The sequence below is a fragment of the Myiozetetes cayanensis genome, unplaced genomic scaffold (genome assembly GCF_022539395.1).
Source record: "Myiozetetes cayanensis isolate MyiCay16 unplaced genomic scaffold, myiCay2020 scf1, whole genome shotgun sequence".
Lineage (NCBI taxonomy): Eukaryota > Metazoa > Chordata > Aves > Passeriformes > Tyrannidae > Myiozetetes > Myiozetetes cayanensis.
The window spans coordinates 30,964,957-30,982,076 of record NW_026086604.1 but is presented as its reverse complement, the minus strand read 5'-3'; the positions used below and the strand labels follow the sequence as shown (position 1 = coordinate 30,982,076).

The 17,120-nt window shown below is 38.3% G+C and overlaps 1 protein-coding gene across 2 annotated transcripts in view; it reads left to right on the top strand.

Moving 5' to 3' along the window:
• Positions 1 to 16,920, top strand: part of KCNB2 (potassium voltage-gated channel subfamily B member 2) — a 196,325-nt gene extending 179,405 nt beyond the window's left edge. For both annotated transcript variants that reach the window (XM_050317935.1, XM_050317939.1), the window contains exon 3: positions 7,310 to 16,920. In XM_050317935.1, the coding sequence (XP_050173892.1) occupies positions 7,310 to 9,472 (2,163 nt within the window). In that variant the 3' untranslated portion in view covers positions 9,473 to 16,920. The remainder of the gene's footprint in view (positions 1 to 7,309) is intronic.
• The last annotated feature ends 200 nt before the right edge of the window (positions 16,921 to 17,120 follow it).

The following is a 17,120-nucleotide window of genomic DNA, read 5'->3' as shown; positions in this document are numbered from 1 at the left end:
TCTTACTGTGTCATGAAATTCTGTCTTCACTCTTGCAAGTGCTGACTCAGCTCTAATAATGACAAAGCAGAGGCAGAGGTCAGAGTATCTGACTCAACTGGAGACTAATGTCTTATTTATTTCTGAGTAATAGTTTCAGCATAATTTTAAATTGTTACCTAGGTCTAAGTTTAGTAACTGGAAATTAACTTTTCCATGGCTTAAGACAAGGAGCATTTGCAATCATATACATCTATTCTTAGATAAATTTTGGTGGAGCAGGACTATTAAGGTTTACTAGAATTGTCATACTTAAGGCTTGCCATAACTCCATTGTGTTCCAGTTTGGAGCAAATCCAAGTAGGGTTTGTCCCTATTTGTCTTCTTTTTCATGTCTCCTGGCCAAGTACCTTGTGTTAAAAATTAGTATGAGCCAGCAAGGGCAATACCCTGTTATCAGTAGCAAAATGTCTTTTTATTGAACTTTTCCAGTGTAGTCTGTTGAAACCTTAGATTCAAAGTAAGATTTCTAAGTCTGTCAGACTGTTCATGATGTGATCTCTGACACATAAGCAGATGTTTTGAGTGCAGAATTGCAGGTGTGAGCTGGGTACAGTCCTCTCTGCAAAGCTCTGTAGAATTGTGGGTCAGAAGCAAGAGGTAATGCTTGTAATTGGGAAGTCCCAGGGACAGAATGATGGGAGACCATGAAGAGACAAGGCACAGAGATGCTGTGTCATGACCTTGTTCTGTAGATGTCTAGTAAGGAACATCAGTGTCAGCTGCTGAAGGCAGAGCCATGGTGCTGTACTGATAAGTGCTATTATTAGCTGGTAAAATATCTTTGTACTTATCCAGTTTATACAAATGTAAATATGTGCTTCTCCTTTGCATCACTGAAGGAAATTAAAATGGCCTCTTCTCCTAAATATCTACAGACTGATGTCCTGACTAATCATGAAATTCCTTGTTTGCTAATACTTATAGTTGGAAGGCAGCTCAATTTGTAGCATTGTCTTTGCTGCTCCAATGAGCATCTCATTTGAATAGTCTCAGATGTCAAGAACAGAACGCGCACAAATTTAGGCAGATGTTTCCTACAAAACAGAGTTTCTACTGAGCAAAACTTTTTGTTCCATTCAGTTGCAAACTCAGTATCACAATCTGAAGGCACCTGACAGGAAAGGATGCTGCTGATGTAAACGGATTTCTATGAACTTCTCATCCAGCCTACCAATATGTCTTCCACTTTCATGGGCTTACTCCCTCGGAGAAATGAAAACCTCCATGGTCTGACCTTCTGCTCTTGCCAGTGTGGCTGTGAGTCAGTGGATTGTCTGGCTGATGCTGGGAGCTCTGTGCTACAAGCTAAGGACACCTTCATGCAAGATACAGCACAGCCTTCAGGCTACAGCACTTGGTAGCTCTCAGATTGATCTGAAGAACCTAGACCAGCTCCAGCTATCTATCTGCCCAAATCTAGATCAAGACAACTCTTTCCCAAGAGCAGATGCTTCTGAAAATGTATAGCTAAGTGCCCAAGAAAGCTGATACAGCGCTCCAGAAATCTTTGAAAAGCTGAACAATTACAATTTTGTCTGAGATTTTATAAAGGGAAAGCTAAAGATACTGCCAGATAACTTTATTTGAAGACAATATCATACATTTAAATGCAGAAAGAGGAGAATTTGTAACAGCCAGATGAATTTCAGTGCCTATGGGGGCTAAAACTTTGAAAAGTAATGAGACTGTATTGCTGTCTGTTATTTAAATGGTCTAGATCCTACCCTAGATCTGACCTTGGAACAAAAAGACTAAAGAAACACCATTCCTAATACAGTCTTACCTGATTCTGGATTGAAACCTATATTAATCAGTTTTACTGTACTGGCTCTTAGGTAGGACTCAACTAAACTTTCCCTGAGCAGCTATATTTCAATGTGAACCTAATACATACTCTTTCTCTGCTGTATATAACAATAACACTGTCATATCAGTTGTGTCAGAAGCCTTTTCACATATCATATCATTTCATATATAGCAGTTGTTGCAGAACAGCAAGGAGCAATTTGAAGGCTATTCCATTGCACATTTATTTTCTGCCTCATTGTATTGTATGCCCATTTTATGCAGAATTCCTCATACTGCTGGCAATAATGAGCAATGAGATGGGTGCACAGGACAAAAGCCACTTTTTAGTGGCAGTTTAATACTGGGAAACTACTACATTTTTGGGAGATTGATACCAGTCCTTGCCCCCTAGAAATCAGAAAAAACAGCATCTGGAGGACCCTGTTAAGACTGCGTCATTAATTTAAGGAATATTTGACTATTCATTGCATCATCAGCAGATTCAAATACCTCATATCCAGCCCATAAGAAAGGAATTTAAATCTTAATGCTTAATCCATGTTTTTAGAAACATTTTGCTATTTATAAGGAAATATCTTTAAAGTTTATTAAGAGCTGGAATTTTATGTGCTTTTGTAGTACCATGGCTAAATGACATAAGCTGCCAAAATCTGTCATTTAACAGAGTATTGTTTATATTCTGAAATACAGGTTAAAAATAGTATGTCAAGAACTGTGATCATAGTTTAATTACCTGGAGGATGCAAAGTTTCCAGTTATTTCAGTCCAGAATACAGTTCCAGAAGCATGCCTAGAAAACAGGAAATTTTCCTGGGAAAGATTCAGTCAGCAGTGGTGTTTTACTCTTCTATATCATCATAGCCAGCCTAGCAGATTTGTACAGGTCTGTCTTATAAACTCTGTGCTTCTGTTAATGTAAGATACATCTCTTCTGTGGTAATTGACCCACACAGTACTATCTGCAAAGTCTTCTTTATGTAGACTCGGAATAGGGAGTTCCTTTTTTTCTTCTTCTTTTCCTCATAGTTTTTCTGGCTCTTCCTAGTGTTCCCTTGGCATTTTTATGCCTAATGTGTTGTGAAATCTAATCAATTGCAATAATTAAAACATATTCTATGTGGAATGATGCATAACTTTAATTACACAACAGTGTCTCAGACAAATAAAAGGTTTAGATTCTTACATTAGAAGAACCCAAACTACTCTATTTTGCTGTAATTTTTTTTCACCAAGAACAGACTCATGCTTATAGATGAAACGGATAAAACACTAAAAATTCCAGGCTTACTAGACTGAAATATAGTGCTATTTTTTTAATTAAAGTAGCTGGCAGACTTCATGCTTTTGTGTTATGAGGATATGAATGAATGGCTGGAACAAACAGATAGATGGTTGTTTTCAATAAAACACCCTGGGTGGCAACTCTGAACAGGAAAGTTTTGTGTTCAAGATCTATAAAATGCATGTAGTTTTAGCGATGTCACATTCACTGACTCACCTCTTTTCTAGAATGTTTTTTATGCTGGTGAACATTTAGGCATAAAGTAAATTCCTCACGACAGACCGAAATGCCAGTGTTTCCTAATTAAAATCAGTTTGATGACAATTGGGCAGATACATTCTTACAGCTTTCTTTTTGTAATGAACAATGCATGTCAAGTAATTGGGTCCTGGTATTATACAGCTTTTGCCAATGCTGTTATTTACATTCTGATGCTGGCCCCAATGAGGCTCCATCAGCTTGACAGAAACTGCAAGCTCAACAATTCAGACCTCTGTCTTGTTCATTTGTACTTTGAATTCTGAAAATATAATTATGTTATTGAGTATTTTAGAGAATTCAAGCCTGCATTAGCTATTTCACAGTGATTTCAGTGAAGTGGATAAGCTAGTATAGCTTATTTAAGCTTGTAGTTTTATTCCAGTGAAATCTGATACAGGCACCTTTCACAGTATGAAAGGTAGTTATTGCTCTTTTATAGTGTTTCCTTTTGTCTGTCATAGCTGCAGGACACCACAAATTTCAGTAATTAGCCCTGCCCAGGTATGCAGTGTTATTGCCCTCATTCTTTACTAAGATTGGCTTCTTTTGCTGGTGTGAGTAGCAGAAATTTTAGAAGGAAGTATAGCCCTCCTAAATAGGATAGATTAGCCTAAGGATGCTTTTTAAACGGGCTATATGTGATGTACAAGATGATGCCAAGTACAGACCCAAACACCATGACCAATTTCAGTTTGTGCTTAAAGAGCTGAATTTTCCTTAGTAACCCATAGATAAAACAAGTTTACTGATATTTTTCTAAAAGCTACAGTAGGGCAGCCTTTCCATTTCTGTAGCCACTATCACCACTGTGACCAGTACCTCTGCATACACCCTTCACACTTGCGTTCTGCTTAGCTGCATTTCAGTCTTCTTGAGTGTTCCAGCAATTTTGTCAGACTTAGTGTGTTCTTGGAATATCACCAAGTGGATTTAACAGTACCATTTCTGAGAAATGAGAGTAAATATTTTTATGAACGAGCTTAAACTGAGCTTTAAAGTAAGGAAAGGGGTCAACAAAACCTCTGCCTTGAACTTCCAGAGGGCAGAATTTGGCCTCTTCAGAACACTGGTTCAGAGAGTTCAGAAACATTCTTAATAACAGTAGGGTCCAGGAAGGCTGGACATACTTTTAGAAGGAAATCTTAAAGGCATAGGAGCAAGCCCTTCCTATGTACCAAAAGACAAGCTGACAGGGAAGAAGACCACCCTGGCTGAACAGGGAGCTTTCATAGGAGTTCAGGAAAAAAAGAGAGTATATCACCTTTGGAAGAAAGAAGCAAGCAAGTCAGAAAGAGTACAAGGATGTCATTAGGCCATGTAGAAAGAAAATTAGAAAGGAGAAGGCTCAGCTAGAACTCAATCTGGCCACTGCTGTGAAAGATAATGAAAAGTGTTTTTATAAATACATCAACAACAAAAAGAGGGATATGGAAAATCTCTGTCCTTTATTGGATGCTGGAGGGAACATTGTCACCCATGGATGAGGAAAAGGTTGATGTACTTAATACCTTCTTTGCCTCAGTCTTCAATAGAAAGACCATTTATCCTCAGGGCATCTGGCCCCCTGAGCTGGTAGACAGCGACAGGGAGCAGAATAGACCCTCTGCAATCCAGTACGAATCTGTTAGTGACCTGCTAAGACACTCACAGGTCTATGGGGTCGGATGGAATGCACCTGAGGATACTGAGAGAACTGTCAGAAGAACCTGCCAAGCCACTCTCCAGCTTTTATGATCAGTCCTGGTTAACAGGAGAGGTCACAGATGGCTGGAGGTTATCCAGTGTGACACCCATTTAAAAGAGGGTCAGAAAGATGATCCAGGGAACTACAGGCCTGTGAGCCTGACCTCAGTGCCAGGAAGGTTATGGAACAGATTATCTTGAGTGTGATCGCACGGCACATACAGGATAACCAGGGGATCAGGCCCAGACAGTAGAGGTTTAGGGAAGGCAAGTCCTGCTTGACCAACCTGATCTCCTTTTATGACCAGGTGACCCACCTAGTGAATGAAGGAAAAGCTGTGGATGTTGACTAGCTGGACTTCAATAAAGCCTTCGATACTGTCTCGCACAGCATTCTCTTGGAGAAGATGGTAGCCCATGGCTTGGACAGATGTACTCTTTGTTGGGTTAAGAACTGGCTGGATATCCAGGACTGGGGAGTGGTGGTAAACAATGCTACATCCAGCTGGTATCCAGTCACTAGTGGGATTTCCCAAGGCTCAGTACTGGGGCCAGTCCTGTTTAATATCTTCATCAATGATCTGGGCGTAGGATTGAGTGCTCCCTGAGTAAGTTTTCAGTCTACACTATGTTGGATGGGAGTGTTGATCTGCCGAAGGGTAGGAAGGCTCTGCAGAGGGATCTGGACAGGCTGGATTGATGGGTTGAAGCCAACTGTATGAGGTTCAACAAGGCCAAGTGCCAGGTCCTGCACTTTGGCAGAATCCCATGTAGTGCTACAGGCTTGAGGAAGAGTGGCTGGAAAGTGGCCAAGTGGAAAAGAATGTGGGAGTGCTGCTCATCAGCCAGCTGAGCACAAGCCAGCAGTGTGCCCAGGTGGTCAAAAGGCCAGTGGTATCCTGGCTTAGATCAGAAATAGTGTGTCCAGAAGGATGAGGGCAGTGATTGTCCCCCTGTACTCAGCACTGGTGAGGCCACATCTCAAGTGCCTTGTCCTATTCTGGGCTTCTCACTACAAGAAGGATGTTGAGGTGCTGGAGCATGTCCAGAGAAGGGCAACAGAACTGATAAAGGTCTGAAGCACAAGTTCTATGAGGAGTGGCAGAGGGAGCTGGAGTTGTTCAACCTGGAATAAAGGAGACTCAGGGGAGACCTCATCACTCTCTACAATTACCTAAAAGGAGGTTGCAGCAAGGTGGAGGGTGGCCTCTTTTCCCAGGCAAACCAGTGACAGGACAAGAGAAAATGGCCTCAAGCTGTGCCAGGGGAGGTTTGGGAAGAATTTCTTCAATGAAAGAAGAAATTGTCAGGCATTGGAACAGGCTGCCTAGGGAATCACCGTCCTTTGATGCGTTCAAGAAATGACTGGCATGGCAGTTAGCTCTATGGTTAAGTTGGCGTGGTGGTGTTTGGTCAAAGGTTGGACTTGATGATCTTGGCAATACTTTCTGACCTTAATGTTTCTGTGATTCTATGAAAATAAGTAACAAACTATATCAGAAAACCTATATCCTTAGACAAATCAAAACTTCATTTCTAGGAAGCATTTGCATACTTACACATTTTAATAATGATGAGAAACTAAGTTCTCCTTCATATTACTTTCATCTTAACATCTTGCTCTCAACCTAATTCAGGGCCAATGCCTTCAATTCTTGTAGCGTCTGACATTTTTTAAGACATGACAATTAGACAGGACTAGTCTCCTGAACACTGATCTCATTTATTCTTCTTGACTTTGAGTCCATAAATTTATGCTTGTCTAGAAAAGTGTGCACTATGTAGTACTAAATTAACAGCTTATACACAGTCATTCTCAATCAACCTCTGCACTGTGTAAAGTTTTACGTAATTACAATTAATGCAGGAAATTAATAATGTTCAGCACATTAGCAGGAACTATATACTCACTTGGTAACTTGTAATAATAAAGAACATCTCCTACTGTAATTCTAAATTGGTAAGACCAGTCACAGCTTGTTTTCTGAAATGAATTGATTTACTGCAGGCAGTAAAGCCAATCAGGTTTTGACCATGTTTAAGATGATTCCAATGTTTTCTCTCTGTGCAAAATTCAAAACAATAAAAAAAAAAAAAAATAAATGTAGCAGCCAAAGCGGTTTCCACCATTCTGTGTTTATTTGACACATGCACATCTGAAAGGATTTAAACAAGCCCTGACAAGTGCGTTTCTATCAATCTAACCAAAATATTGTTTATTTTGTTTTACAGATTTTGGCCATTGTATCCATTCTGTTCATCGTACTGTCCACCATTGCTTTGTCTCTTAACACACTGCCAGAGCTGCAAGAAATAGATGAATTTGGGCAGCCAAATGACAACCCTCAGCTAGCACACGTTGAAGCTGTGTGTATCGCTTGGTTTACCATGGAGTACCTTTTGCGTTTTCTGTCCTCACCAAATAAGTGGAAGTTCTTCAAAGGCCCATTAAATGTCATTGACTTACTGGCTATCTTGCCATACTATGTCACCATTTTCCTCACGGAGTCCAATAAAAGTGTCCTGCAGTTCCAAAACGTCAGACGTGTGGTTCAGATATTTCGTATTATGAGGATCCTAAGGATTCTTAAGCTTGCCAGACATTCAACAGGCCTTCAGTCTTTAGGTTTTACACTCAGGCGGAGTTACAATGAATTGGGCTTGTTGATATTATTTTTAGCCATGGGAATAATGATATTTTCAAGTCTTGTATTCTTTGCTGAAAAGGATGAGGATGCTACAAAATTTACAAGTATTCCTGCATCATTCTGGTGGGCAACAATCACTATGACTACTGTAGGATATGGTGACATTTATCCTAAGACCTTATTAGGTAAAATAGTTGGTGGACTTTGCTGCATCGCTGGAGTGCTGGTCATAGCTCTGCCCATACCAATTATTGTGAACAATTTCTCAGAGTTTTATAAGGAGCAGAAAAGACAGGAGAAGGCAATTAAGAGGAGAGAAGCACTTGAGCGAGCTAAAAGAAATGGCAGTATTGTCTCCATGAATCTTAAAGATGCCTTTGCTCGCAGTATGGAAATGATAGATGTAGCAGTAGATTCAGGTAAGCTTGGAGAAGCAGTCAATCCAAAGGAGACATCTGATGACAACCACCTATCCCCAAGCCGGTGGAAATGGGCCAGAAGGACAATGTCTGAAACAAGCTCAAACAAGTCTTATGAGAACAAGTACCAAGAAGTTAGTCAACAAGACTCCCACGAGCAATTAAACAATGCTGCAGCATCCTCCAGCCCTCAGCACCTCAGTGCCCAAAAACTGGAGATGCTGTATAATGAAATTACTAAAACTCAGTCTCAGCCTAATCTTAATGCTGGTTACCAAGACCAGTCAGCAAAGCCACCCATGTATGAAGAAGAAATAGAAATGGAAGAAGTTTCAGGTCAGAGAGATCCGTTACCAGCTGGACCTACGGACATCGTAACGGACATGAGAAGCACATCCAGTATCGACAGTTTTGCCAGTTGTGCAACTGACTTCACAGAAACAGAGAGGTCTCCCCTCTCTCTGTTTCCTGGCTCTCACCTGCAAATGAGATTTCCAGCTGATGCTGTTAACCTGGAAGAAAACCAAAGAGCAAGAAGTTCTCAGTTTATACCATTTGCAAAAGACAGAGGATTTTCTCCAACCGACATCACCTTTGACTATAATCCAATCAACAGAGCTGTTATCAGTGATGGCAGTGGGTCCCAAACTGTTTTACATGGTCATTTGCATTTTGACTCTTCCATGGAAAGTCCCAAAAGTTCCCTGAAAGGTAGCAACCCATTAAAATCTAGGTCCCTTAAAGTTAATTTTAAAGACAATAGAGGTGGTGCTCCACAAACTCCACCGAGCACCGCAAGGCCACTGCCAGTGACAGCAGGAGCAGACTTCACACAGACCACCCCCCAGCACATCAGCACCATTCTTCTAGAAGAAAATTCCCCACAAGGTGAACGGCCTGTACTTGGTGCTGACGCACCTGCACTTTGTCAGGGACCTGTTAAAAGATCATCCCCTCTCTTTCCCAAGCATAAGATTTTCACTTTCCCTTCAAAAGAGAGAAGGAGCTTCACTGAAATAGACACTGCAGAAGAAGAAGAGTTTATGGAGTTACGTGGTATGAAACATGAAAAACAAAAGGATATCAAGACAAATTGCTGTGGGGATAAACGGAGTGATGGCAACAATTTAACAGAGGAGCCACAAGTCAGCTCTTCACCCAAAAGCATGAGCCACAACTGTACTCAAGACATTTACCATGCTGTGGGTGAGGTAAAGCCAGACAGTAACCAAGAAGGTCACAAAATGGAAAACCATTTATTTGCCCCAGAAATTCATTCAAGTCCAGGAGAAACTGGTTATTGTCCCACACGCGAAACTAGCATGTGACTAGTTACAGAAGCAATAAAAATACCTTTTCTTAAAACACTGTTAGTAATGCCTATGAACTAAAACATGGAAAGCCTCAACAAAAGTGCATAAAATGTTATTTTTGCATGGCATGAAGAGTTGTTTAGTTTAAATACTGTTTAATTAAAAAAAAAAAAAGACTGCTTTTTGTAACAAACTGAAAAAAAAAAACAGGGAAAAAATGACTCAAGAACAGTGAATAAAATAAAGAGAGCTCTGTTAGGAGCCAGTGTTCTGCTACATCTGACATTTTTGATCCTTTCACTTATGATTGTAGACAGGTTTTGAACTCTTTTAACTTTTTTTTTCTTGGTTACATGAATTTTAGAATTTGCACACGAAAGGATGAAATGTCAATGCATGCATTCATAAAGATGTGAAACAAGGTGCTTTGAGCTTGCAAAATGCATATATTTGTAAATAGTTGGGGGTTGGGGGGACAGCTACGGTTAACAAGGATTTATGGAAAAAGCGTTTCCTGGGACACAGGTACTTCCTTCACAGCATGCTGCCTGGAGGTTTTGTACAGACTTATGTTGCAAAATTGCAACTTCTACTTAAAGCATCTCACATATCTTGCTTTCTGTTAAAAAGCTCATGAGTATATCTGTTAATTAATGACTACAGTGTTTTTAGTTTTTCTGTGCTGTAAATCATGATAGTTTTTTTTATTTGAATAACTTCTGTTATTGCATTTGTCAGTTTAATTAATGATCCTGTGAGGAAAAGCAAAGATTTAATGACCAGAACGTGAAGCATTTGATATTTTTATAGAAAACTGCCAACATTTCATAACTGAAGAAAAAGTTCCATTTTAAAATTTAAACACCATAGTTATTTCTGTGGCAATAAATAGTGCCAAATGGCTATACAGATACATACAAAAGTTTTCAATCTCTTGGAATATAATTGGGTATTAAAAAATATTTTCCACATTCCCTTTTTTTCCTTTGAATTAACACTTTTTGCTTCCACTTACCATAGTGGATCTAGGTTAATTTTTACTCATCTATCATTTTCTGTCAAATAAGTAACAACCAGGCATCTAATGCATTTAATGTAAAGGAGCAATCCTTTTTCTTGCAACATTGCCCTTTGCTTGAAATGGCTGGGCTGATGCCACAGACCCCATGGAAAAGAGGTAAGTTTGAAGAGCCCCAAAATCAGGATCCTGGTGACTGGGCCTAACAATGAGCAGAGCACTATCATTTGGTTAAAAAAAAAAAAAAAAGTCTTCTATATTTCCATAAGTTTTCTAAGGTCTGTAAAAAGATAATATTGAAGCATCTCTTCAGTCATTTGAATAACTGGGAACATAATGGGGTTTTTTTCAAATAGTGTCTGGTCATTAATTCTCAAAATAATTTTTTTTCTTTAGTTGCAGTTCATTGCAACTTGTTGCTGCATTCAGTTGTGTGTATTTATATGGCATTCTGTGTAACGTTTTTCAATGATGTTGTGTCTCACTGTCCCCAAATTTAGTTCTTGATATTTTATAGTCATTATTCTATATTTATTTTTCAGTTCCTGGATATTTCGGTGACTGAAACCAAATGCCAGTCAATTTTTATATGCCTGAAGTGTTGGTTTGTATTTTCTATGTGCAGTTTTATGAAATCACGTGGGCCTGTTCGATCTGCCTTTTCATCCTAGTGAACTATCGAAGTCTAAATTAAGACCAAATGGGACCTGGTTCCATGCCCTGGATCCACAGAAAATTCTCTTTCAAGACAATGATGGTGTTCTGACCAGATTGAGGTCTGTGTGCTTCTTCACCCAGGTGACCCTTACACTTTGGAAAAGCCCCCTCAGACCTGTGCCACTTGATGAAAAGGGAGGAGTCCAGCCATAGGGATCATATTGCAGGAACAGATTTGATTCCTTAAGCTCTTCTCAGTTAAACTTTATGCAAAGCTTATTCTGCCCTATTAAAGTCACTACAAATTCAAAAGTGGTAAAATTAAGGCCTCAGTCCTTGTGCAGATGAATTTCCCCTCAAAACAATGGGAGTCTGGTGGAAAAAGAGACTGAAATATAAATGAGGATGGCAAGACTCTCTCCCTCTTGATGGAAATCAACAGGAGCTTTAACTATATAAATCAGATGAAAGACCAGGCCCTTATTGGCCACTGTATTTTAAATGTTTTCATAGAAGCACATTTATTTTGAAAGCAAAAGAAATGCAATTCACTTTATAAACAGATGATGTATTTTCTTTTTTTAAAATCTTGGAAGCAAAATTATTGAGATTTAGAAGTACTTTTGGTATAATTTCATTATATACTTTTGACTATGCTGAATACTATTTTGAGAAGCACAGGTTTAGACGTGTTTTTTCCAGTCTTGACTGCATATACGGGATCCCACTTCTGGATACCTAGCTCATGCATAATTCCTAATTAAAACATCTACTTGAACAGTTGCAGGACTGGATCTAGATTTCAATCCAGTACAGCAGGTGTTAAGAAGTGCAATCCAGGAACATTTCTTTCATCGTGAATTGATATGCAGCAAATTCTGTAAAATTACACAAGTATATTTTTCTGGTTTTCTAAAACTTTGAAGCCATTTCAGACTTATTACCCATTCACCACAGTAAGGGGAGAATGTGTTGGAGCTATGGAGTCAGTCTCCAATCCCAGCTGTGCGATTTCAAAACAGCTTAAGGAGTCTTAGGAAGAAGTGACTCCCCTGTGCACCTGAAAGGGGTCTGACTCCTCGTATCACTGGAAAATGAAGAATGTTCAGGGAGATAGCTTTGCAATTAATCTATTTTTTATATTTTTTTATGAACTGCAGAATCCTGAATCAAAGTTTTAATTCCTTTTCAATGATGAAACCAAATGCACATATTGAAAAGATGTTCACAGAGTAATTAGAACAGTTTTTGACTAACAGTCACGTTAATTAAAGTCTGGGTGGGATGGGGGCAATAATATGTCGCACAAACTGCAAAGGAAGTTCCTACAGGAAAGCTGTTTACAGGGAAAGCATACAATGTTATGTAAAGAATGTAACATGGTGTAGGAAGTTTTTGCACTACAGAATTTATATGAAATACACTTTTTTAAATGAAAACACAAAAGGCCTTTTAATGCTACATTGTATAGAAGATAGGAGCATCTGTGCTAATGCAGCAATCTAATGCACTGTGTCCTCACTTCACAATTGGTCTCAAAATTCAAACATTATTCATTTTAGAGAGGTGATATCTGATCTAATACTAGAGCAACTGACTTGAAGAGCTGTTTAGCACACTATTACATAACCCAAAGTCTGTACAGACAGTTGTATTTTTACCTATAACATTCATAAATCAAATTGACAGTTGGATTCTGGAGTCATTTCCTAACAGGTAACACCTGGCAACATATTTGTATTCCTTGGAAAACTAGTTCTTTTAAAAGCAGACCTCTTCCCCTACGTGTTGACTGAGCTGCTGTTTCCTTCAAGGTTTACCTTCAAATTATTTAATTAACTCCTTCAACCTCATCTCTAAACCACAGTCCAGTACAAAACCACTTGTCTTTTTGAAGCCCTATTGCAAATACATTCAGATTGGTAAAAATATCCAGGGCTTGCCTGACTGGCTTTTTCAATGAAACAGCTTTTGAATCACTTGGATAGAAAATAAATCTTAATATTTTGATCATGCAAAAATATTTTAAAAGCAAAAAAATGCAATATGCCTTTTTTTTCCAAAGTAGCCAGCACAGATTGAGCAAGAAATGCAAACACAGCAAAGGGAGGAAGAAGGGAAGAAAACTGTAAGTAAACAAGGCATGTTTTAGTAAACTGTGTAAAAAAAGAGATATAATAAATCATATATACAATAGTCCTTATTCACTCAATGAGGAAGAATGTCAGTAGCAAAAGATTGAATTCCAGTCCAACTCCATCTTAATTTTTTTACTAGAACGACAGGTCTCTACTACAGTGATGCTATTACCCACTCACCTGCCACATGAATATCTGATCTGTAATAATTTTTCAGACTTTCCTGAAAAAGAAGATACTATGTGTTGCTATCTTTGTTGATCTTTGGATCTCTTCCCATTGCCATCCAAACACTTCTTCTTGGGAGCAGTCAGAAGGCAGTGCACCCAACAAGATGATACGTATGTCTTGTCAGGAAAGTGTTTTGGTAGTCTGGTGCAAATAAGATGGACTCTGTTGCATTTGAACCAAGGAAGAAGAGCTGAGTGTCCCTTCTTCTTGTTATTTTTCCAGCCATACCATCTCACAGCTTCACGTTTTCTAGTTTTAAAGTGCTCTGAATCCTCCAGTGTCTGCCACAGTGTCCCCAAGCTCCATGCAAGATGTCTCAGTGTTCTTGGAAGAACTTTTGTGAAAGCAACTGACTGGAAAATGCTATTAAGACAGCCATTGGTCTCAGCGTGAATATTTGTCTCTCGTCCAGTCTGTTTTTATTTCTTAGCTGTAGTCAGTTTAAGCTCCAGCTGAAATGCTTTCTAAAACAGATCAGGTGTTCTGGGAGCCAAACCCTTAGCAGGTCCTCTATCAGTTTCCTTTGCACAGAAAGGTTAGGTGACTGGCAGGCAAAAATGAGAGACAAAATTGTTTGCATCATGGTGATGTTTTGTTCAGTGATCATACACCAGGGGACATCTGCAGGCAAGGTAATGTACTTGTCTTTGTATTTATTTTGTGGCAGCTTTAAGAAATATTTTTTGAAAATGTTGTGCTATGATATTTAGGAAGTATTACCTGTTAGGACAATGGAGATTTCTTCCAAAACAGCAGTGGTACCTTATAGTCCTACATTGTTATTGATTACTATTTAATTATCTTTTATGAAACCTAACACAGATCCAGATGAATGCCATTGTGGAACAAGGAAGTAGCAGACAAATATTAGCGCTCTTTTTACTTAAAAGTAGCTAAAGAACATGGTATTAGCTAACATTTAATCCAAAAGAAGATAAGATTATTCTAATTAAACCTATCAGCAAAACAGAATGGTGACCTGTCATTACCTTAGACATGGACTGTAGTCCTGTGATTAATATAAAACCTGAATTTAAGAGCAGTCTGTGTAATTTATTTCGTTAGGGTAATTTTTAAACTCAAATAAGTATTTAAATACGTATTCAAAATCAGCAGGGGTAATATACATTTCTAAACCTGGAATTCTATGGTTATATTTACACTGGTATCTTAGTGGAAATCAGGAGAGCTCTCCTGGCATGAATCTCTCAGCTATCCCTGCTTTTTGTGCTTTGATTCACATCACAGAGCAATCCTAGACCATGTAAACTGGATTACTTTTAGATGAAGCTGAAACAGGAAACTTCTTCCATGAGGGCACCTGCTGTGTTGCAACCAGGATGAAGCATTCAGGCCCTGGCACCAGATGAGAGCTAGACCAAAACTGTACCCCAATACATGTAGTATAAATTGTCAACACAAACCGTTATCCTCAACAAATCTGCTTGTATTGTACTACTTGCTAATGTAGACATAGACTGTCTCACCCATGGTTACTATCTCCAGTCCATGTAGTCTTGGCTAAATCCCTTACTCAAGCAGATTTTGTCATTGTCATCAGTAGTATTGCATAAAAAGAGCAATGTATAGCCAAAGATGAAATTGTCCCCAGTGTGTTCCCCAGCTTAGCCCAGGTGGAATCATTTAAACAATAAGTTCTTGATAACTTTGGATAGTTGCAGTTTGTAGTTTGGACCAGACTCTTACATACTGCATAGTTCTACAGTCAGTTTAGTCTAAAGCTGGTGTAACATCTGATGAAGACAGTACAGACAGCACTAGACTGACTTACTCCAGAATCAGTGGAATGATTAAACTGACTGCAAGTAGCCCTATTTCACTTAACAGTAATTCTTTCTTTATATGGTATGAATAAAAGCAAATGGCCGTGCAGTGATGGAGGATCAGAAGCCCAGCTTGAGTATTTTGTGCCTATCTACCATGTCTAGATATCTTTCCATTTGGATCACGGTTGAAGTTTATTTAAATTGAGGAACTAGTAGGGTTTTGATTGTGTGCTGAGTTGCTCTGATGTCTAGGACATACCTTGTAAAAGGTAATGCACGAAACAAAAAGCCTATTCCTTATCTTACCGTTTTTAATGATTTCAAGGTGAAGGACATAAGTTTTATAGTGATATTTTTGCTCTAAGTTTTGCTCAGATAGCATCTCTCAGCGGAGGTTCAGAATACAAAACACTTATGCCTGTTCTTGAAGTCCTTAAGCAGAATGCCAATGGGAATTCTGCCTGTATAAAACTGAAGGATGGAGCAATATATTATAGCATTAGGCAAAAGGAACAGTTTCTAACATGCTACAAAATGAAAAAAAAAAAAAAAAACAACACAACAAAAAACACTTTTGGGGACAATCATGGGTACTTCTGCTAGGATGCAGAGTTCTGGCTTTATACCTCTAAATTTTCAGAGTTCTGAAGAGTTTTACCTTATAACTCTTTCAAAAGTCAAAGGAGCCATGCTGATAAGATGAAACATGGAGGGATTAGTGTACAAAGAATCTGAACATTGAATACATAGCCTATTGCTTTAAGATCACTGTAAATATCAACTAAAAATGTGATTAATTCATGTTTATACGTTATTACTGTGTTAGTTTCATAGATACGGTAGCATGACTATTATTAGTTTTATTGAGTTTAATGGACTTTACTTTGTATTCCTCTGTGAATGCTCTGAATGCTGCAAACAAAAAAAGCACAACAGTATTTTTTCAAGTTCTCTTGGGGCGATAGTAGTGTCTTCACTATTGTTCAGTTTTACAGATTTAGCAACATTTCATCATAAATTGCTATGTTAATAACATATCTTTCTTTAAAAGTACTGTCACTAGGAGATAAAAGCATATGTGATAAGTGTTGTCTAATCTCATTCATCTGCCTTTACAAAATGCCCCAGACATTTTGTGGGAGAATATGCTGCTTTTGCTTCATGCGTTGTTTGTATTTGGGGGTGGGGCAGGGGAATAATAGGGCATTTTGCAATGGTAATTGCATCAAACATGCTTTTTTCATTATTATTGTATTTGTTAGAAACATTTTGATTTAGTTAATTTCTGTAGATAAAACTTTGGCAATAGCTTTATTTTTTCAACTAACCGTTTGATTTCACTAGACTAATAACTTCTCACATTTAGTGATATTCGTATCAATGTCTCCATATCAGCTGCATTTTAACTTCATAAGAAAGGAAGTGTGATTATTATTTTTGTCATAATAGATTTTGCTGATCAACTAAATATTTCTGCACCAATCTACATATTAATATGCATGTTGTAGTCTGTACAATTGTTCAACATCAAAATATCTGTTTAATTTATGTCAAATGTCTGTAAAATAAATGCATTGTTCTCCATTTCAGTCTGATAGAACAAGCAGGATAGTAAATAAATGTGTAAATGAATCATCTGTGTCTCATTTCAGTTCTCGTCATGAAACCACTTTACATTGAACATTGCATATATACCAAAACAATAACCCATAGTGTCTTCAGATTTCATTATTTAACAATATTATGAAAGGATCTCTGGCAGACCGTATGTACAGAAATAAATCACTTGGCTATGCAAATAAAGTCAGATTCCATTTAAAAAAAAAAAAAAA